Below are 24,043 nucleotides of genomic sequence, written 5' to 3' on the forward strand. Positions count from 1 at the left end.
TTCCTTCCTTCCTTCCTTTTTTTCTAACTTATTTACAAAATTCTAAAATAAGTTCAAACAAATTCTTTCCATTTCCCTCACCCTCCCCACCCATCAAATTGTACAAACCCCTCTTCTCCCCTGTGCATCCACACCCCTCTGCTTTCAGCCTCTCCCACTCCTCCTGGATCCTTATACTCATTTTACAATAACAGTCTTATACAATATTTATCCTTGTGGGACTGAGTTAGTTCACTCAGCATAATACTCTCCAGTCCCTCCCAAGTTAGGTAATAATTTACAAAGTTATTGCTCCTGCGTGCTGCATAGTATTCCATTGTGTGCCTGTTCACTTTATATCATGCAGTGTGCCGTCTCCTGCTGGACTCTAGCTGAAATCTGTCTCTACTACTCTTTTGGGGTGTATTAAAAGCAGTAAAACTTAGGTTTGTCTTTATTGTTGTGCAACTTTTTATTCCTTTAGAGATAATTCTCAACCAGGTATGGTTTACATATCCCCCACAGGACATGGAGCTGGGCCTGGAGACATTTTTAGTTGCCACGGCTTGGGAGAGAGAGACAAGAAGCTGCTGGCATCTTGTAGGTAGAAGCCAGGGTTGGTGCTAAATACCTCACAGTGCATGGGGCAGTGCCCACAACAGGAATACCCAGCCATAATGTCAGGAGTGCTGAGGTTCAGAAACCCTTGTTGTTGTTTTTAAAAAAGGATATTTTTAATATTGTATACATTATTTTTCCTTTATGTACATTGTGCCTCCCACATTCTACCAACTGAGTTACTAAATAATCATTGTACACACTCAGTCTGGAAAACACTAGAAAAAGTAGGTACCAAATGAGATTTGTTTAATAATTTATCAACAAGCAACACACATTACAGTAATTAAGCATCTCGAATCCAGAGTAACACTCCTGGGATTCAACTTCTGACTCCAACATTCTATTACAGAGCCAACAGAAACCCTTTCTGAGCTTCTCTTTCCTCATCTGTAAAATGGGGTTAATAATAGTGTCCACCTCACAGAATCACTGTAAAACCTGAGAGCATTAATGTTTGAACAGGCCTCAGAATGTTGGCACGTACCCAAAGGCAAAACCCCATTCCGAGCTGCAACAAGGTAGACAGAAGGGACCTGCTTTCGCTAAATTCATAAATAAACAGTGTTTTCTGAATATGGGTTGTTTTCTGTCATAAGTTTATGAAATAAACGTAGAGGCTGTAACCACCACTGGAAAATGGAAAAGAAAACTTTCAAGGCACACCATATTTAAGATAGCTATATCTTCAGTCTTCAGTCTATATGACAGTCTTCTGGGAGTAAAATCCTCACAAATGGCAATCTCCCAATAGATGGGTAAAAGACTGATGTTTCCAATGATTCCATTTCATTTGGCTCCACGATCAACAAACACTCAATAAATCAAAAGATGTACTGCACTGAAAGAGTTCTTTAAAATGTTAGAGAGCAAAGGCATCACTTTAAAGACTAAGGTGTGCCTGGATCAAATCACTGCTTCTGATGCATTTGAAAGTTGGACAAGGAAGAAGGAAGACAGAAGAGTCATGCCTTTGAATTGTGATGTTGGCAAAGAGTACCAAATATATCATGGACTGGCAAAAGAGCAATAACATCTGCCTTGAAAGAAAGAAGTACAACTGGGGTGTTCCTTAAAGGCAAGGATCGTAAAACTTCATCTCATGTAGTTTGAGCATGTTGTCAGGAGGTACCAGTCCTTGGAAAAGATTTGGGGAAAGTGTCAACGAAAGAGAGGAAGACTCTCAACAAGATGGACTGACATAGTGACTCCAACAATGGACTTGAGCATGATTAAGATTGAGAGGATGGTATGGAATAGGGTAAAATTTTGATCTACTGTTTACAGGTTCATTATGAGTCATAGTCAAGTCAATGGTGTCTAACAACACCTGTGTGTACTACAATGGCCTATAACATTTTTCCATTCTGAGATGACCTAGGTTAATGTCCTCATCAACGTACCTCATATGCAGCTACCTCTTGTCTGTCAATAGAGGTCTGTGTTTACTATGATGTTGAAGATGTTGTAATGGAGCTTCCAAACTAACACTGACTAGGAAGAAAGGACTAGTCCACTAAAATCAACCGGTGAAAACCCTGTGGATCACAACAGAACACTGTTCAATTCACAAACGGCCATGGTGGTAATGCAAGACCAGGAGGCATTTCATCTCATTGTACAGGGAGTCCACGCCCACTGAGTTGGGAGTCAACTAGATGCCAGTTACCAACACTGAAGGGTGGGATTTAGAGTAAAGTTTAAAAGCTACAGGTCGTTGAAAACTTATGTCCACACAAAAATCTATGTTGTTGTTGTTGTTGTTGTTAGGTGCCATTGAGTCAAGTATGATTCATAGTGACCCTATGAACAACAGATCTGAACCCTGTTCTATCCTGTGCCATCTTTACATTTCCTGCCACATTAGAGCCCATTGCAGCAGTCACCTTATCAGTCTACCTAGTTCAGGGCCCATTGCAGCAGTCACCACATCAATGTACCTAGTTGAGAGTCTTCCTCTCCTTCGCCGACCCTCCACTCTTTCTAGCATCATGTCCCTCCCTCCTAGCAACATGCCCAAAGTATGTGAGGTGATGCCCCATCATTCTTGCCTCGAAAGAGGATTCTGGCTGCACCCTCTCCAAGACATACCTGTTTCTTCTTTTGGCCATCCATGGGATGTTCAGGGCTCTTCTCCAACACCACAGCTCAAAGGTGTCAATTCTTTTTCTATCACCTCTATTCACTGTTCAGCTCTCAGATGCATAGCAAGTAATCAGAAAAAGCTATGGCCTGAATCATATGAACCTTAGACCTCAAACTGACATCATTACTCCTCAATAATTTGGAAAGGTTCTTAACTGCAGACTCCCCCAATCTTTCTCTATACACAATAACATATTTATTCCTAATTGTCAAAATTGAGTGTATCCAAGCTATGTAAAAAACTGTAGTATATCCACACAATGGCAATAAAAGGAAATGCTCTATCAGGCTAGAATCATGCAGAAGGAGATTGCCCATCTTTCTCTCTCAGAGGAGACACTGGGTTCAAGTCACTTCCCTTGGGCTGTCAGCACAACACCTTGCCCACTAGGTCACCAGAGCTCCCTGAAAGACACAGAGACAAAACTTAACTAGATACTGCCAAGAGAAAGAAGCCACTTCCAGTTTGCAAAAGCTACATTCTATATGATTCCAAGCATATGCCATTTTAGAAAAGGAAGAACTACAAAGACAACAGAAAGGCCAGTGGTTTCCAGGGTCCCGGGGGGAAGGGATGATTAGGGGGAGCCGGGGACACTTTAAGAACCCTGACATTTTAATAGTAGACCCATGATAAGGTGCGTCTGATCCAGGCCATGGTCTTTGCAGTTACTTGTGATGCAACAGAAAGCTGGACAATGACTAGGGATGATAGAAGGGAAATTGATGCCTTTGAGCTGTGGTGCTGGAGAAGAGTATTGAATGTACCATGGACTGCTAAGAGAACAAACAGGTTCATCCTGGAGAGGATGAAATCAGGCTGCTCCTTGGAGGCAAGGATTCGTCTGACATACTTTGAACATGTTAAAAGGAGGGACTAGTCCTTGGAGAGGGACATCATGCTTGGGAGGGTGGAGGAAGACTCTTGATGAGATGGGTTGATTCAGTGACTTGGGTAATGGGGGTGGGTGTGATAGAAACAATGAGGTTGGCACAGGATAGAGCAGGGTTTAAGGCTGTTGTACATAGGGTCGCTATGAGTCGCAGGCAACTTGATGACACACAACAACAACATGATATCATGTCTATATCAAAACTCACAAAACTACTGAACAGAATGAATGAACAAACCGTAAGGTAAATGATAGACCTCAGTGAATAATAATAATAATGCCTATGTATTGGTTTCTCTGTTGTAACAAATGTAAAGTGTGCACAAAGGAGAGTGGATATATGAGAACTCTGTACTTGTGATGCAATTTTTCTGCAGATACAAAATTGCTCTAACAAATAAAATGCATGGGAAAAAATATAGGCAAGGAAAGGACGAAAGTACCTGTGACTTTGTAGATAGACTCATAACTGTTCACAAATGAATTCAAGTTTCACCATTTACGGGCTCTGTGACCTTGGGCTAATTCCACAACTTCTATGAACTTCAGCTCTCCAAGTTAAGAAATGGGAACCGAAGCAGCTTTGTCCCCACAGGGAGCTCTGTGGCGTAGTGTATTATATGTTATGCTGCTAGCTGAGTGGATGGTGGTTTGAACCCGTGAGCTGCTCTGCTGTAGAATGGACCCCAGAGCAGCTTTGGTGTGTCACTGTGCTGCCAGGCACATCAAATGGAGCAGTGCATTGCACAGTTCTCAGCACCGAGCCTGGAGCTCAGCAGGACTGCGATGGACACGAGTGTCTGGGAGACGTCTGGTCTGTGTTTGTGCTCTATTGTCTGAAATCAAACATTAACCTACTACAATGACAAACAGGGCTTCAGGAACCTAGTGAAATAGTAGAAACACCCGGCACTTATTTAATCAGATAAAATTATAACATTCACCTCTGCTTTTCTAACTTGGTAAACACTGTGGAAAGATTCAGACAGCTGCCCTACTCCACACAAAGACCCAACCTCAGAGGCAGGAAAAATGTCTCCCGGAAAAGCTCCTGGGGAGAGCCTTTGTTAAGCTCTCCAACCAAATTGGTTTCTTGTTTATTTTTTACATATTTCAAACGTGTGCTGTTACCCAAGGCCAAGAAAATGAGGTTGTTAATAAAAGGTCCTGATCTAAAAGGCAATGCCTCATCCTCCAGGGATGCTTTTATCTCAGTTTCCAGCCAGGATGCCTGAGCTTGGGGCCCTTCACCAGAGCTCTGCTCGGCCCTGTGCACTGGGTGGGCAGCAAGCTCTGGGCCTCAGCCCCTGAAGGATCTGGCTTGGAGGAACAAGCTGCTGAGATTTCCTCATGAAGCCTTTGACTGTTCTCTCGGAATTCTCCTTAGCATATGTTCACCTGTGTTTCCTTTTCATTATCCACTTAATAACAGGCTCAGAGGTCCCTGAGTGGTGTACTGGATCACTAACCTACAGGCTGGTAGTTCAAATCCATTCTGCAGCATGGGAGTAAGATCTGACAATTGACTCCCGTAAAGATTACAGACAAACAACGACAGTAGCAAACCAAGGCCAACTCTGTAACACACAGAACTGTCATGCATCATAAAACCTGGCAATGAGTGACAGAACTGGCTTTGGCTTAACAGGCCCACAGTGAAACTGTTCCAGTGTATTTGTATTTACCTTGCTGCAACCTAAATCCACTTCTCTCTTTAATCCTCAAGACCCCATTGTTGCATTAGAACCAGTGTCCCGTTCTGACTGTGTGGGCTACCCAACTAGCCGTAAATGTTTACTCTCACACATTTTGTATAGTTTATGTAAACTCAAGGCAGAAGCAGCATGTTGTCATCCACTCCCAACTGTTCACTGGGTTTTCAGGTTGCCTCCACATGGAAGCCCTGCCTTCCAGGATTGTTTTGAGGTGCCATCAAGTTGGCCCCTGACTAATGGGCGGAGACTTTCCTGCCATCAAGTCAGCCCCTAACTAATGGGGACTTGATGTATCAAAGAATGAAAGGCTGTCTGGTCCTGCGCCATTCCCACAATTAGTGTCAGGTGAGACTTGTGATCCACAAAGTTTTCACTGCTTTCTTTTCAGAATTAGATTACTAGGCCTTTCTTCCTAGTGCATCATAGTCTAGAAACTCCACTGAAACCTGGTCAGCATCCTGGCAACATGTAAGCCTCCACTGGCAAATGGATGTCTTGCATGAAGAGGGAGCAGTGTGAAGAATCAAACCCAGGTTCCACATGGAAGACAGTCTACTACTGAACACTGCTGCTCTCTCTTCTTTGTTCCCCCATCCTTTTTATAGGCAACTCTTGGGGTGAGGAAATTCATTAATGGGACAGAAATTTGCTACCTTATAACTTTCCTCCACCATTCCTGGCCTGATGTCTCTTGCAATTAGACAGCTCTTTACAGATTTGAGCATTTTAACTACCAAACCCATTGTCCTCTGGTCAACACTGGCTCATGGTGGTCCCATAGATCAAAGCAGAACTGCCCACAGGGTCTCACCTGTGAAAGCAGAGTGCTGCATCTTTCTCCTGTGCAGTGGTCACTGAGTTCTGTCTACCTCTCAGTCAGCAGCCTAACACTCTAACCACTACAACCTCAGGGATAAGGGGGAGCTGTGGTGGTCCACAGAGAGTGCACTGCTAACTCAGAGGCCAAGCTTCTCTGGAAGTTTGAATCAAACAACAGCTCTGTAGCGGGAAGATGGGCAATACCCTGTCCAATTTACAGCATCAAAAATTTCTGAATTGGTTCTAACTTGACATCCATGAAAAGATTAAGATAGATGTTTGTAATATGATCATGTTCGAGATAAAAGGAAACAGCATGTGAGCTGCTCTCTTGCTTTATTCTAGGGGAGACGAAAGCCTGGTGGTTAAGAAGGGGGTCTCTGGACTTGCCCGGCAAAGGTTCAAATGACTTGGGGCAGCTAGCTTAATGTTTCTGAGCCTCAGCCTCCTAATCCATACTATGGGGATGGTTGCTGTTGTTGTTGTTTGTGAGCTGCAAACACGGCTAACTACTTGGCTACTAACAGGAAGGGTGTCAGTTCAAATCCACCTAGAGCTGCCATGAAGAAAGGTCTATGACTTGTGAAAGATCATTCATTGAAAGTCCTCCGTAACCCCATCAACAAACGAATGGATAGAGAAGCTGTGGTATATTCACAATGGAATGCTATGCTGCATTGAAAAATAAGGAACTCATGCAATATTATTCAAATGGGTGACCCTGGAGGACATTATGCTGAGTGAAGTATCTCAGTCACAAAAGGATAAATACTGCATGGTGCCACTGCTGTAAAACAGGACTGACCTCGGGGTTTTGGGAAGACTGAGAAAGATGGGTTCAATAAGGTATATTGCATTGAAACAGATGAGGGAGAAAACTGTTTAAAAGGGATATGTGATTAGGTATTTTTGTCATGATGGGAGTCCAGAGCAAAGGCTGCATAGTGGAGTGGACCTGGAGGAGGGTTTGTAAAACAGTGAATTTTTCTTTTACTTTTTCAACAGGCTAGTGTACTGGGGGGGGAGGGTTGGGAGGGGAGAAAAGTGCAACAATGAATGAATGGAAATCCAAAGTCTCTGTAAATTTTCATTGAAATTAATAATAAATTTAAAAAGGAAAAATAAAGGGAAAAAAAAGAAAAGAAAATCCTCCAGAACAGGGTTCTACTCTGACACATCCAGGGCGGTCATGAAGTGATGTTGACTTGATGGCAATGGCTTTGGTTTTTCTAGATTATGACAATAAGTATCTCCCAGGGCAATTATGAGAATTAAGCAAGATGGTACTTGTCAGGTCCCTAGGATAGCACCTCACTCCTCGAGGGCTTTTGGGGAAGATGCACTATTATGATTAGCCTTGTTCTAAGAGGGGAAGCTTGGGGAGGGCAGCTGCAGAGACCAAGGAGTCTGCAAGTAGGAACAGGACGACAGAGGCAAGGAGACCCAAAGCCATGCAGAGCCCTACCTCACGACAGGATAAACCATGGCAGTACGTACCACGCCCCAGCCCACCAAGCATGGCAGCAGGCTCCAGGCCCCACCTACCTTGGTACTGGGCACTGAAGCCACGCTGCCGGTGGTTGCCGTCCGAGGTGAAGTGCAGCCGCAGCCAGTTCTTGCTGCTGATGACAGGGGCTGGGAGGCTGGCTCCAGTGAACCTGAGGGGACAGGAAGCAGGACCAGGTCAGGGCCACAGTCTAGTCAGATGGGCACCTGGGCGTGGAAGAGTCTCTCCAATTCCCATGCCAACTTAGGCCTCAATCCAGTCCTGGATGTGGGAAGGGGAGGGCTGGCTGCCCCAGCTGTCTCCATTGGCATGGGTTCTGAGCAGTCTGAGTGCGGTGCTCCCTCCAGGGGCTCAGCTCACCCTTAGATTTCCTGAGATGCTGAGAGGAAGAGGTGGATCCTGCAAACCTAGATTAGAGTCACAGCCCTCCAACAGAAGGTCCAGAGCCCACTCTTTCAGCACAAGTCCAGCCCTCCCAGGAGGGGTGCAGCCTCCTCTCCAGCAGAGGTCTTGCTGTTCCAAGACCCCAAAGGTCGTAAAAAGTCAATAGACTAATGATAAGTGACCCCTGACAGGTGTAGGAACTCATTCTTAGGAAACTCACCAGGCCTCTGCCCTCTTTTGGCTCCTCCCCCTAACCTTGCTGCCTCCCAATCATCTTGTCCTACAACTCACAGAGTCCCTCCTCTCCTTTTGGACCTGCCCCTCCTCCCTTAGATTAGCCCCTTGTGGGTCCCACCTTGTCCTGCTCCCTGGTGACTTTACTCATCCCATCAGTGGGCAGGCAGCCCTGGCAGCCTGGGGCCACCCTTGTGGGTCCCACCTTGTCCTGTTCCCTGGTGACTTTATTCATCCCATCAGTGGGCAGGCAGCCCTGGCAGTCTGGGGCCACTGCTGTACCAGCTCTCTGATCACAGAGCCATTCTCACCACCTCTCCAAACTGGCTGCTCTGCCTGCCCTGGCCAGTGCACTGGGGCCTCTCCTATCCTCACGGCTCTGCCTGTGCCTTCTGATTCTGATTGACTTCCATCCTGAGCCAATCGAAATCAATCAGCTCTTTCTTCTTGGAGTTACTCAGGGCACAGGATCCTCCAAAGGTCTCAGTGTCTACACAGAGCAGGCTCCCAAACTTCCAGCCCAGCCCTGCTGCACAGTCCTCTGCTCACTCCTAGCACTCACCGTGTCACTGGGAACAAAGCCCCAATGTCCCACCTCTGGCTCTGCTCATCCCTCTGGCCTGCAGGAACGCCGGGCCGCCCTCCCATCTTCTCTTCTCTGGATCCTCCCGCCGCCTCCTAGCTGGAGGATGCCCAGTGTCCTCCCTCTTTCTCTATGTACAAGTCAGCTGCAAAACCCACCCATGACTTCCCGTTAGCAACAGGATAAAGCTGAAGTTCAAAGTTATTTTTTATTTGGCCAATTCAGTCTTCCTTCACTCCTGTTTGCTCCCATTCCTGTACAAACCCCTACCTACATCTCCGAAGTAGCCTAACGATGTTTTCTTGCCCTCATTTTTTCCTTTTTCTCACTAGACTACTGTCCATTTGTAGCCCCACACCTGTGTCACCCATGGCTACCTGGAGATGGTGCAGGGAACCCCTGCAAATGCTACATCCTGAGAAAGCCTTTACTCTATTGGGCTTTGAAGTCACCAGATTTGACTTCTGATCCAGGCATTAACACTTACCACAGTGTGACCTTGGACCAGTAACTTAACCTTTCTGGAATGAGAACAGCACCAAACTGAAGAATTCAAGGGGATAAAGGAAAAGAGCAGTTAACCTTAACTCGGTTAACTGAGGTGCCTGTCTCCCTCCGCTACCTTCCTAAAGGGGAAACAGCGTAGTTTGCTGGTGAAGAAGCTCGAGGTCTGCAGTGGTCAGCTGAGTAATCTTAGGAAAATGGCATAAGCTTTAGTGACTCAGTGGTTTTACTTATGAAATGGGGATAATAATAATAATTTCTCAAGGAGCTGCAAGAAGACTATAAAGACACTGATGTTCATCTCAGCACGAATCACATGACTAAAAGATGGAAACAGCCTCAAAGTCCATCAGCAGATGAATGGATCAACACAATAGGGCACAGACACATGGTGGACTATCACTCAGCACTCCAGGGAAATGAGGCCTGCTGCATGTCACAGGATGACAAACCTTGACAATGTCACCTGAGAGAAAAAAGTTAGTTACAGAAGGACAAAAAGGCCTGGTCTGATTTCACTTATATGAAATAAGCAAATACACAGAGGGCAAAGCTTATTAGTGACTGCCAAGAGTGGGCAGGAGTCGAGGGCATTGCATAGAGAGCACTGAATTTCTGTCAGTGGTGGCAGAATAATTTGGAAAAGGGTAGAGATAATGGCTGCATAACGCGAAGAATGTAATCAATGCCACTGAATAAAATATATAAAGATTGTTGTTCTGATAAATGCTTTTTGTGTGTGTTTTTAGAGCATGTAAACGCACACACCGAGAACAAGATCTTAGCAGCATAAAAACAAGAAAGACAAAGCTACTGTTGTTGAACTGTCTGTGACTCATGGCAGCCCTACAGGACAGAGCTGACTACCTCAAAGGGTTCCCAAGGCTGCAATACTTGTGGAAGCATACCGCCTCATCACTCTTCTGAAATGCAGCTGATGAGTTTGAACTGGTGACCTTTCAGTTACTAGCAGAGTGCTCAAGCACTGTCTCTGGTGAATAGTGAGCTCTCAGTAAGTGGCAGGTGCTATTTTACAGATCAGTCTAACCCCTAACACAACCCCTGGTAGAATCCTATCAGAAAGTACAGGCAGCGCGTGAACCTGAGGATAATTCAAGGAGCTTAATACATGGACTAGGCAATGGTGAGAATCCCAGAACCCTCCGAGCTGGACCAATAAGCAACATAATAATAAACAGAGAAGAGACTGGAGTTGCCAAGGCTTTAATTTTGCTTGAATTCACAGTCAATGTCCATGGAAACAGGAGCCAAGAAATCAAGCAATGTACTGCATTGGGCAGACCTGCGAAAAAGGGTCTCTTTAATGTGTTAAAATGGCACCAAAAAAAAAAAAAGCAATAATGTCCCTTTGAGGACTAAGACATGCCTAATTCAAACCATAGTGCTCTCAATTACCTCATATACATATGAGAATAAATGCAGAAAATCAAAGAACAATTAACGCCTTTGAATTATGATGTTGAAGAATACCGAATATACTATGGATTCCCCAGAAGAAGACAGATCTGTTTTGGAAGCAGTTATAAGAGCAATGCTCCTCAGAAGTGAGGATAGTAAGATTTTTTTCTCACATACTCTGCACACGTCATTAGGAGGGCCCAGTCCCTGGAGAAGCAGTACCTCAAGCTCAGTAAATGAGGAACTCTCAACTCAATGCTTTCAAGTTGGAACCAACTCATAGTTGACCCTCTACATGGGTTTTCAGAGGTGGTAAATCACACGTTGGAATTTGCCTCTCTTCCTTCTGAGGAGCCACTGGTGGATTTGAACCCCCTGAGAGAGGCCCTGCCTTCAAGTTATTGGTACAACTCCCACCGACTACACCACTGCAGCTCCTTGTCAGTGAGAGAGGAAGATCCTTAATGAGATGGATTGATACAGTAGCTGCAACAACAGGCTTGAACACACTTAAGATTATGAGGATGGTTTGCTCAGGACAGGGCAATGTTTCACTCTTCTCTATATGGAGTCTCTGTGAGTCAGAAGCCACTAGATGACATTTAACAACAACACACATGAGGACAGCCTGGGAGAAGGTACCGGGGATAGTGAAGTATTTTGAGGCTCTTGCAGTCCTGGAGGGGGGAGGAGAGATGATAGTTATGACCAATGATAAATAAGGGAGGGTAGAGCCAGTTTGTGAAAAGAGCTGCAAGAAAGCAGGAAGGAATGAACGAACACTCAGAACCTGAATGAATGAAAATTCAGCTTTTCTGTAAATGGTTGTTAAAATCACAATTAAAATTAAAACAAAAAAAAAAAACAAAACAAAAAACTCAGAGTTTACTCTGCTCCCTCACTTCCTCTACCTGTTCATTCTACTTCTATTAATCTAACCCAATTGGAAGTGAGAAGGCAAAGGAGTGTAGGAATGCAGCCCACACAGGCGAAGTCTCGGAAGGCCCTGCAGAAGGCGAAGAAGGGTAGAAAGGATGTGGAAGGGCAGGTGGAAGCGATCCAGCATAGTAGGTGTTCATAAATGTGTATTAAACAAAAGACATGGCTAAAGAGGTGAATACCTCCAAAACTAAGTTCTTCTAAACCTGAAAATGCTGACGCACACTAAACTCCAGGAATATAACCCATATTGCTATGGCAAGAGCTATAATAGAAACCAATTACTGTATTTCACCAGATCCTATTTAAAATAGTTTATTACTGGCTGAGTCATTTAAGTTTTCTAAGGAGTCACAAACAGCATTGTGAGGTCCTCTCCCACCTCCACCGCCCCTTAGGCCAAATTCAATTCCACCTTGATGACAAAGCTTGGAGGCTATTTACATAAGGGAAGTAGAAATAGGGAGAATTTGCCTGAATAATTTAGAAGTAAAGGCTCTTACTGCAAAATGGAATAAGGAAGGAGGAGCTGAAGCCACTCCCAGAGGCTACCTGTCAACCAAATAATAGACTGGCCTATAATACAAACAGTAACACCCCTGAGGAACTGAGGAACGTGCTCCCTAGAGCAATAAGCTGAGGCCAAAAGGGCAACATTTCCCAAAAAAACAAGGATGAGAAGATGGAAAGGGGCAGAGAAATCAGACTAATGGAAGCTGGGAGGTGGGCGGGGTGGGAGGGTGGGAGTGGGGGTATGAGAGAGAGTGCTCTGAGACCACAGAGCTCACATCCAATGTTGTGAAACAATTTGTGCATGAACTACTGAATGGAAAACTAATTTCATTTGTAAACTTTAACCTTAAAGCACACACATACACAAAAACGTTAAGGAAACATAAATTAAATAATGTGTGTGTGTGTGTAAATATGGAATGAAGGGAAGGGATCCCAAGACCAGGATATTAATGATCTTCATTGTCTATACAGAGGAATGGCAGTACAATGTGAAGTCAGACAGGTTTCCCCTGCCTGCTGGGTCTGAGTTGCTGTTGTTGTTGTATATTGTCAAGATGGAACCAACTCACAGCTGACTCTCCAGTGGGTTTTCAGAGACAGTAAATCACACAGGAGGACACAATTCACCCTTCCAGGTCTCAGTAGAATTGCTTTTATTCCTTGTTGTATAACTTGGGATACTTTTACAGATTTCAACCAGTTCTAGTTCTCTCACCCTTTTACCTACTCCCAGGAATGCCATTCCTTGTCAGTTCCTACGACTTAAACTCTCAGGACCAATGTTGTGTCCATGCATCAATCTTGCACTTTCCTGCTGGCACAGTAGGTTAAGGGTTGGGCTTCTGACTGAAAGGTTGGAAGTTTGAACTCACTAGTTGCTCCACAGGCTAAATATTTTATCAGTTTGCTCCACAGAAATTTATAGTGCTGGGAACTCTGTGGGGTTATTCTTCTCTGCCCTCTAGGGTCACTAGGAGTTGGAATGTCTGTTTTATATATTCATATTAAACACTGATTTCAACTCATAGTGACCTCATAGGAATGCTATGATATACTATAGTTCTCACATTTCTAGTTCATCATTTTTCATAGCTACATGTTAATGCCACCAATTACACTGACCATGTTATATAATCATTAACAATATCCATTGTCAGATTTTCCAACATTGCAAACAGAAAACCAGTGTTTCTCAAACAATGATTCCCTTTCTCCCCCCTCCTGCCCCTGATAACCACTAACAAACTTTGGTCTCCATGCATTTGCCTACTATTCTAGATAGTTCACATAAGTGAGAGTAGAAAATATCTCTAATTTTGTGACTGACCTACTTCACTCAGCAGTTTCAAACGTCACCCATTTTTACCTGTATGACTCAGTGTCATCTATCATGTGAATGGTGCTGTGCAAGTTTTCCCATCACTTTTAACTGACTCTCAGTGCTCCTTATAGAAGACCCTCCCAGTCTTCACCTACCATCCCTGAGAACTGCTTCACCACTTGGAATTTTCCTTGCTAATGGAAAGATTGGTGGTTTAAACCCATGCAGCTGCTCTGCAGGAAACAAGGCCTCACGGATCTGTTTCTGCAAAGATTATGGCTAAGAAAACCCACTGGGGCAGTTCTACTCTGCCACATGGAGGTTGCTGTAAGTCAGACAGAAATGAATGGGACAGTCCCCAACGACACAGAAAGATCACTCTCCAGGAAGAGAAAGTAGAGTAGAGGCTAAGGGGGAACGCTAGAGATGGGGATTGCCTGAAAAAGGACACCAGGGAATCTTTTAAGCTGATGGAAATGTTGCAATCTTGAGCAAAATGAAAGCAGATTCAGTCCTATCAACCAATTCTATCTCACAGAGACCCTCCTTCAGTTTCCTGAGGCTGTAAATCTTGACAGAAGGAAACTGCCCATCTCTCTCCCAAAGATCTGCTCTTGGATTCAAATCGTTAATCTTTTGGTAACAGCCAAGTCCCTAATCCACTACACTGCCAGAGCTCTTATATCTTGAAGAAGACAGTAGATATATGGGGTGTACATATTTATCAAGCCCCAAAGACCTATGCATTGACAATGGGTGCATTTTGCTATATTAATTTATACTTTAATTAGCCAAAGTCAATTATCCCTGAGTTCATGACAACTCTACGTATGCCTGAGTAGAACTGTACTCCATAGAGTTTGCAATGGCTGCTTTCTCAGAAATCGATTTCTAGATCTTTCTTCTGAGGCCCCTCTGGATGGTCTCAAACTGTTAACCCTTTCGTTAGCAGTCCAAGACATTAACTGTTTGCACCACTCTGGCACCTAACATCCACAACTTCCCTTTCAGTTAGTGCATACTACCTAGGGCGAACAAAGAGGAATATTCTTGACCAGAGGGATTTGCACAGGGAATGCTACAAGGGGTTCAAGTGTGCTCGAGTGTTTGTAAGAATTTCAGAGAACTGCACAGGGATCAGCTCTACTCTTCATAGGGTCAGAATGAGTCGGGAAGCAGGAGTGGTATCCACTTCCTAAACTAGAGTCCTCTGGAAACTCGAAAACTCTCTTATTTATGTACAGAAATGATGTTAATTATAGAACAGAGTTCAGGTGTTTTGTGTAAAGCTTACTCTGAGTTGTATTTGACTTGACAACACTTAACCATTGCTAAATGAGACTAGTGCTGTTATATATGGAGGAACACTCTTCCACTTTGCACATCACTCTTAGTCAATGTGCTGGTTGAAGTAATCTGAATTTGCTGTAATGGTGAACCTTGTGCCATGGGGATACCAAATACTATAATGGTTTCCCATTGTGGACAGTGTTTGGTGGAGCTCCCAGATGTAAAATAGGTTTGGAAGCCAGAGTGACATCCACTTCCTAAACCACATACCTTTGGAAACTCTATGAACTTGGAGAAACAATGATAGCTATGGAAAAACATTATTAGGTCTTTTTTTCATAGAATCACTATGAATTGACCTCTACTCGATGGCAATCAACAATAACAACAACAATAATCTAGAGACTCCATACCTTATTTAGCAAAAACAATCAAACACTCCCTCTCCCCAATGAATCTCATCATCATGATCAAAGACTTATCGTGGCCTAAAGGCTTTAAAAGGGAGCTCTGGTGGCTTAGTGGAAAGGAGTTGCGATGCTAATCCAAAGGCATGCTGTTATAATCCACTGGCTGCTCCATGAGGAGCTGTGCTTCTATCCCAAAGACACATGGTTCAAATCCACCAGCTGCTCCACAGGAGAAGGATGGGCAATCTACTGCTGTGCACTTCACTGCCTCTGAAAACCTGCTGGAGAGTTAGCTGTGGGTCGGTTGTGACTCCACAGCAATAACAACACTGCTCTTCTTTCCTTGTCCTCTTGCATTTATGTCCGAGTCACCTGGGCCTCCCTACTATTCAAAACTGCTCAGGCAGGCTCCTGCCTCAGGGCCTTTGCACTTCCCACTGCCCACTATGCTGGCTCTTCTTCCAGACCTCCACCTGGCTCATTCCCGCACTTTCTCCAAGACTTTGATTGAATGCTACTTTCTCTATGAAGTCTTCCTGGTCTGACCTCTGCCTCCCTTCCCTCCATCACATACACTGTTTCCTAGGCAAGCCCAAGGCCTTCTGGGTACTAGAAACCTCCCTGCTCTTTTTCTGCATCTGCCCTTCCTACTTTTTTATGCCCCCTTCCGCAGCACCATCTAGCTGCACAGATAACAGTAAGAAACTTGTTCAAGGCCACACAGCTGTTCATCGGCAGAGGTGGGATTCAAGCGAAACTGAGGCCTTCCTACTCAAATGCTATGCTCTCAGGCACTGCATGATTTCAACACATACATACATGGAATAAGAAAAGAAGAAGGGGCTGGGGGGGGGAGGCAATTGAGGCTGAATTCCATTCTGTTCCTGCTCTACCCCCCTCTTCCCCGCAGGATCCTCTTTAATTTTGCTTCCTCTTAGAATAATAATTAAAGGAGAGAAGCACAAAGAGAGATTCTCTCCTTCAAACCTTTCTGTCCACATTAACTTCACTATGGGGGGCCCGGGGAATTCCAAGTTTGCCCAGAAAATTGCAATTGCAGTACAACATAAAATGTATTTAAGCAATTACACTCAATTTTTTTTTTCTTTTTGGTAAATTGACTTCCGTTAAATGGGGCTTCATTAATGGAATAGGGCTTGGGGGAAAAAAAAACACTATCCCTTTAATGCACGTATTTGATTGTCAAAAAAATGTAGCTTTGCGCTCCTCTGCAGAGAGAATGCTCTAGGTCCTTCTCCCGGGAACAGGAGGCTCGGAGTGCTTTTCCTGAAGGCGGCCTGCCCAAGAGGCCTAATCCAGGAGTTCAACAAACAGGGTGTGTCAAAGGTGCTGAGAACACCCCCGCAAGAAGAGGAGAGTGACTCTGCAAGGGATCACTGCCTAATTGCAAACTGAGAAGAAAGGATGCCAGGGGATTCTCCAGCATGCCTGACATGGATATCCTCAGAAGGACATTCACTCATGCATTCATTCAATCATTTATTCCCTCAACAAGTACACAATTTGTACGAAGTATTATGTTCACTAGTGGGAGTCACCTCCACTGTGATCCCCCAGATATTTCTGTTGTTATGTGCCTGTGACCCATAGCAACCCTGTGTAAAGTAGCTTGAAGCCTGCCCTGCCCTGAGCCAGTCTCACTGACTCCGACACTCCTACTTTGCCCCAGTCACTGTATCAAACCATCTCATCCAAAATCTTCTCTCCTATCCACGCTTCCAAGCATGATAGCCTTCTCCAAGGCCTCCTGGCCACACGTACAAAGTATATGAAAAAGAGCTTTAAAATCCTAGCCTCTAAAGGAGAAACATGGGTTCACCTTTTTCGAGAGAGACCTATTTGTTTTCTTGGTGGTCCATGGTATGTTCAAGACTCTTCTTCAGCACCACAACTCAAAGGCCATATGATGGATAAAGTCTAATTTATGAGATAAAAGGGCAACATCCCCTCATCTATACCCTTTTTCATTCCCTCCCCATCATACCAGCTGTCCCCTGTGTTCCCTTGAGCACCTTCTGCGGGCATTAGCTCTTAACTAGACTGTGGCCACAGCCTGGGTATGGTCCAGGGCTGACGCATCTCTGCATTCCCGTGCTAAGAACAAATCAACACTCTATCCCCATGGCTGACCTAGGAGAATGAGAAATACGGGAGGGGTTGGCCACCCTGTTCCCCTCTTGCATTCTCTTCTGCCATCTGACTTCTCCCTGAAGAGGGATGCAAATGAGGATGTCGTTGTTGTTGTTGTTATGTGCCATCGACTCGCTTGCGACTCATAGCGACCCTATGTACAACAGCCCTAAACTCTGCTCTGTCCTGTGCCAATCGCACTGTCTCTGACACTCCCATCCCGATTATCCCAGTCACTGAAACAATCCACCTCATAGAGGGCCTTCCCCTCCTGCGCTGTCCCTCCACCCTCCCAAGCATGGTGTCCTTCTCCAAGGACCGGTCCCTCCTCACAACATGTCCAAAGTATGTTAGATGGAGCCTCAGAATCCTTGCCTCCAAGGAGCCACCCGGTTTAACCCTTTCCAGGACAAATCTGTTTGTTTTCCTAGCAGTCCATGGTATTCTCAATACTCTTCTCCAGCACCACAGCTCAAAGGCATCAATTCTCCTTCTATCCTCCTTGGTCATTGTCCAACTCTCTGATGCATGACAGGTGATTGCGAAGACCATGGCCTGTATCAGACGCACCTTAGTCTCCAAAGAGATACCATTGCTCTTCAGTACATTGGAGAGGTCCCTAACAGCAGACTTTCCCATGGCAATGCACCTTTTAATTTCTTGGCTGCTGGTGCCAAGACTGTTGACTATGGAGCCAAGCAAACTAAAGCTGTGTACAGTCTCAGTCTCTTCACCATCCATCCTGATGCTGCCAATTGGTCCAGTGGTGAGAATCTTTGTCTTCTTGACATTGAGCCTCAATCCATATTGGAGGCTGCAGTCTTTGACCCTCTGCAGCAGGTGCTTCAGGTCCTCTTCAGTTTCAGCAAGCAGGGTTGTGTCATCTGCATAACACAGATTGTTGATAAGTTGTCCACCAATCTTGACCCCACATTTCTCCTCATAGAGCCCAGCATTTGGAAATATCTTGGTCAAGGGTAGGCAAACAGCACCTTGGGTTTTGCTGGAAGCCAACTCCTGCCTCTTCACACTCAGGCACCTTTTATCATTGGAACAAAGCCCTTATGGACTCAATCCTGATGCATAGGCTCATCACAAATGTCTCCAGATCAGCTTTTAGCTAATCTAGGACTCCTGTTACATAAAGATAAACCCATTTCCCAAGAAAAACCCAAGATGTTACATATTTTTCTAGCAATTGGCAACTCTATTTTGGATATAAGATACTGCAGCTTCTCAATAACCAGGCTTATCTTTGAAAAGAGACCTCTGACCTTCCAAGACTCTTGTTCCCAGCAGGGGGTGCAGGCAACTTTGAGAGATCTGAGTCAACCCTTAAGATTCAAGTCCCAGCTTCCTATTAACATGTTTGGAGTTTCTTACTATGCTCTGAAAAAAAGCAAAACTTCCCTCCAGTCCTCCCTTCTCCTTATGGCTCCTTCTCCCTGTAACCCACACCACTCTCCCACCAGGTAACATCCTCCTCCCCTCTTTCTTCTTTGTCCCCAAGGCCAGTGGTTGTCTTCTCATTCAGTCACTTTCACTAAAAGTGAGCTCTGAGAGAGCAGGGACAGAACCTTGCCTTAGGGTCTCCAACAACACAGCACTGTGCCCAGTTTTCAGAAGCATAGCAGGTGACTGAAATAACCATAGCCTGAATCAGGCGTATCTTAAGTCTTCAACTAGACATCATTGTTCCTTAGTACTTTGGAGAGGTCCCTGAGAGTGGGCTTTCCCAATGTAGCATGTCTCCTGATCGCCTGACTGTTGATATAGGGGCTTGACTGTGGATGCCATGTAGTTGGGGTTGGCAAACTGTTTTACTGGATCACAACCATGCTCACTTGTTAATATACTACACTGTCTGTGGCTACTTCCATTCAGCCATGGCAGAGTAGTTGTGACAAACTATAACATGTAGAGTAAAACAGATTTCTTATCTGACCCTTTATAGGAAGCGTGGCATGGTCCATAGGGAGCTGTGCTAACTAAAAGGTGGAACCTTTCTGGCAGTTCAACTCTGCCAGCAGCTCCTAGGGAGAAAGATGGGCAATCTTTTCCCATGTGACCCACAGCTTCTCAAAGGGGTCAGTTATGAGTCAATTCTGATTCCATGGCAATGGGATTTGCCACAGAAGGCTCTCAGGTGCTGTGGTTGGTCAAAAATGTAAAAAATCAAAATCATGTCTAAGTAAAACCACACCAGTTTGCTCTGGAGTCAATTTTGATTCATGGCAACCCGGGGTTTTGCAGAGCAGAACTACACTCCACAGGGTTTTCATGGCAGTGACCTTTCAGATGCAGATTGCCAGGCCTTTCTTCCGAGGTGCCTCCAGGGGGGGTTCGAACTGCCAATCTTTGTGTGAGCAGCTGGACTGAATGCTTGGAAATAATAAAAAAGGATGTTCGACAGCTTAGGGTGCTCGGATGGCCTAGTGATAACAAGTTGTGCTGCAATCCTGAAGGCCCGTGCTGGGATCCACCAGCTGCTGTGTGGGAGATGTGCTGTGTGCTGGATGGGCCGTTTCCTCCTGTGGGATTCACTGCCTCTGAAAACCCGCTACAGGGGCAGCTATGGGCCGGATCTGACTTGACGGTACACAACAACAAGAACAAGCTTAAATCATGTATTTTCATGTAAAATACTTAAAAGTGCATGTATTCCCCAGTTTTTTTAATGGAGAACCGAGGCCTTTCCTTTGACCGTGGCTCCATTCTTGGCATTGCCTACAGTACCTACACTAACACCTGTGATGTACTGTTCAGTACTTCCTAACTTAGCACAGCTCATCTATTCAGCAAATGCTTCCTGGCACCCACCACGTGCCTGGCACTGTGCTGGTCAACAAGACAGACATGGTCTCTGTCCCCATGGAACCTATCCAATGGGGGCCGTTGCCTCCCTCACACCTAATATTTAGGAAGCAATTCTTTTCAGAGACTTTCTTTTATGGAGCCATTCCAAAGCATTCAATTTCGTTTCCATAGACGTACTATATTTCCTTTCACACTCATATTTCATCAGTTTATGTGATGTTTAATTTAAATCACATAATTACAATAACAAGTATGACTGGCACAGAAGAGAGCTGGCAATGAACCCAACTGATTCTCAGAAAGTATCAGACTCAGCTGGCGCGAGCAGCAGTGCAGAGGCACTGGGGTGGGGGGTGGGTGGGGAGGGCCTGTCAGCGGCAGGTGTTCAGAGGCTGTGGGCATGGCTCCTAAAGAGCCACAGAGGCCACAGGAATGCCAGCTAAGCCAGGGACCTGTTTTGGCAAAGATGGGTTTAAAGCACTGCTCTCATGTGTTTCTTTTTTTTTTTTTAATTAAATTTTATTCATTTTAATGATGCTCTCATGTGTTTTGTGAGTGAATGAATGAGTGAATGAATGAGTGAGTGAGTGAATGAATGTCAAGTCTTTGTCTCAGTGGTGGGTATCTTTGTCATTTGCATGCTCTGGTGCTTGCAGGAGAGTAGAAACCTGTTAATCTTAAATTCTTTTATTTGCAAAGGACTTCTATGAACTTTGAGGTCTAAAGCTAAAGCTATGCATGGATCCCACAACATTCTTGATATTCAAAACAGCTAATATCTGTTCTGAATGTTTCTAGTGATGGTAAGGAGTTGCACTGCCAACCCAAAGGAACTCAGTTCAAATCCACCAGCAGCTCAGTGGGAGAAAGATTAGCGGTCTCATCTTTTGCAGTTCACAGCCTCTAAAATTGCACTAGTGGTTCAGCAGTAGAAGTCGTCCCTTTCAAACTTGAGACCCCACTTCGATTCCCAGCCGATAAACCTCAAGTGCAGTCACCAGCCCCACATCAGGTGAGGCTTACTTACTTGTTGCGATGATGCTACTATCTAGATTTCAGTGGAGCTTCCTGACTAAGGCAGACTAGGAAGAAGGCTTAGCAATCCACTATAAAAATAAGATGTTGAAATCAATGGATTGTCTTCTGATCCCATTGTGCATCGGACCACTGTGGTTTGGGGATTGAGGTCATTTAACAACAGTAAATATTGTCGAACAGGTGGAGGAATGATGAACTGAATGAATGAGAACCTGCTGGGGGAAGCAGAGGTAATGTATGGAGAAAGTAAAGGAATGGACACCCGAGCAGGTAAGCCAGAGGACAGCAGGGACTGCCTCCCATGTAACACTGAGTGTCAGGCTGGCTTCTGGAACACTGCTTCTTCTGTCATGAAGACAGGAGTCCCCACCCCACTGGTCTTTCAGCCTGAGCAACACTCCTCATCCATTTGAAAGCTGCTGGTACTTTCTTAAAGGACTCTTTATATGCCAACATGTCCCAAACGTAGCATCTGGTAACTGATGTGGGCAAATGCTCTTTCTTTTCCAAACGCAACTCAATAAACTCAATAAATGATCAGGGCTCTTCTCTGCTCAGATTATCGTGAGCTCTAGGGAGTTCATGCACACTACATCAGGTAAACGCTTTTCCACCAGATGCATGGCTCTCTGGAGGGCATGTGTTTGATTCCGGCCATGCCAAGGGACAGAGAGCCCAGCAATGTTTGCAGATGGGATGAGGCCTTCAAAAGGGCATCGTGAGGCTGGCATATTAGCAGTGGCACATTGTAGAGGTCTGGGGGGACCTCAGCTGCTAGCCCAGATGGGCTGGTGGGTGAGAGATTCCTGCTTCAATGAAGAGAAGGGACTCATGAGGCTGAGGTGGATCTGGAGATGAGAACTGGCACCCCAGGCAAAACTCTGTGGGGAGGGGTTTGGGGAGATTTCCTGGAACCTCTGAGAGGAGGACTGGGGGAGAATGAAACTTACCACTCCCAGTTCTAAATAGAGCAAAATAGAAACCCAACCCACTGCTGTCAAGGGGATTTTAGCTCACAGTGACCCCGCTGTAACACCCAGCAGAACTGCCCATCAGCTTCCCAAGCCTGCACATCTTTACAGAAGAAGATTGGCTTTTCTTTTGCTCCAAAGAGCTGGCGAGTCTGAATGGCCGACCTTTCAGTTGGCAGCTGAAGATGCTCACTACGGTGCCACCAGGACTTGTTCTAAGCCAGGCAGTTCTACCCTTTTATGAACTCTAGGAGTCCTTTGCAAGAATCCACGGGTAGCACAAAGAGTCACCATGCTCAGCTGCTGACTGAAAGGTTGGCAGTTCACGTCTACCCAGAAGTGCTTTGCAAGAAAGACCTCATACTCTACTTTTCGGGTGGATGGGGGGGCGGGGGAGGAAATCAGACATTGAAAATCCTTTGGAGCACATTTCAAATCCGCCATGGATGGAGTCATATAAGGTGGGCCCATCAGGTGATGGCACTACTCTCATGAGGGAGGTCCCTTTGGTCCCTGTTGTGAAGTTATGCAGTGGAGGGAAGGGCTGAACATTCACTTTGACACAGGGAAGATTTGGGAGAAAGATGCCCCAGGGCTGTTCTTTCCACTTGTGTCTCCTCCCTCCTTCTGTCTATAATCTGGACGTCCTGTTCCTTGTATAGCCATTTCCTCCTATGTCTCACATCACCCCGACTGGGATCAAACCTAAGCATGGTCTCTGCACTGTCCAGCTGGAGGTCATTCATTGCCTGCAATTTGTTATTTCAATTTGCACCCAAGATGCAGGGTGACAGTCTGAAGCCTGGAAGCCCCCATGCTCCAAGTCTTAGAAACATCAAGAAGATCCGGGTAGCACAGTGGTTAAAGATCTCGACTACCGCCCAAAAGATCAGCAGTTTGAACCTACCTTGCCCGTCGGGAGAAAGACGAGGCAGTGGGCTTCCATAAAATTCAGCCTTGGAAACCTGTGGGGCAAGTCCACACTGTCTTATGGGGTTGCTAGGAGTTAGAACTGGCTTGATGGCTGTGGGGTTTGGGTTAATCACATCAGGCTTGACCAGAAACAGGACACAAGTCTTCAGGGTTGGTGACCTCAACACACACATACTCCACCCTCCAGCCTTTCCTGGCGCAGACCTCTAAGTGTAGTGGCCCTCTGCCTTGTTTTTCACCTGTCTTTCCCCAGGAGGGTTAATGGCAGCCTCTGGAATCACACAGGGCTGTGTTTGAGCCCTGGCTCCTGTGGTCGCAGGGATGATCTCTCCTGTTGCCTTGGCATCCTCATCATGACACATGTGCACTGTGTCCTGAGAAATGACTACCTATGGAAGGGGATTCTGGCTCTTGCATAAAACATGTTCGGGACTGTCCCTGACCCACAGTAAGTACTTCACAAATGTGAGTCATGTTCCTCCCTTGTTGTGACTGAGAAGATATAGGGTAGAATTTTATCAGTGCTTTCAAGTCCACCACCTTCCAGACCCTACAGGGATCAAGCAGAGTGCTCTGGGAAAGGAAGGATGTCTGTATGCACTCTGACGACAGGCAGTGCAGGGATGAAAGGACAGGGTCCTCCGCTGTTCCCAGAGGGCTTGGTTCACTTGGTGGTCACCTCCCCTCTCCCCTTTAGGTGGCCTCCTACTTGACCTCAACCACGTGCACTTTATCAACTTGCCACTGGTGGACAGGCCTCAGAGAAGGGACCTGCTCCCTTCCAGGAAGGGTGGCAGTGCATGCCTTGCAGAGGCCTCTGGGGATTACTCTTAGAAAATACAGCTCAACCAGAGGAA

The 24,043-nt window shown here is 45.4% G+C and overlaps 1 protein-coding gene across 1 annotated transcript in view; it reads right to left on the reverse strand.

Annotated features, from left to right (window-relative positions):
- Positions 1–24,043, reverse strand: part of CSMD2 (CUB and Sushi multiple domains 2) — a 972,861-nt gene that overhangs the window by 442,752 nt on the left and 506,066 nt on the right. The window contains 1 exon segment of the mRNA XM_006886423.1: positions 7,715–7,827. Within this exon segment, the coding sequence (XP_006886485.1) occupies positions 7,715–7,827 (113 nt within the window).

Source organism: Elephantulus edwardii, unplaced genomic scaffold (assembly GCF_000299155.1).
Source record: "Elephantulus edwardii isolate Elephantulus edwardi_28Jun2011 unplaced genomic scaffold, EleEdw1.0 scaffold00049, whole genome shotgun sequence".
NCBI classification, from domain to species: Eukaryota; Metazoa; Chordata; class Mammalia; order Macroscelidea; family Macroscelididae; genus Elephantulus; species Elephantulus edwardii.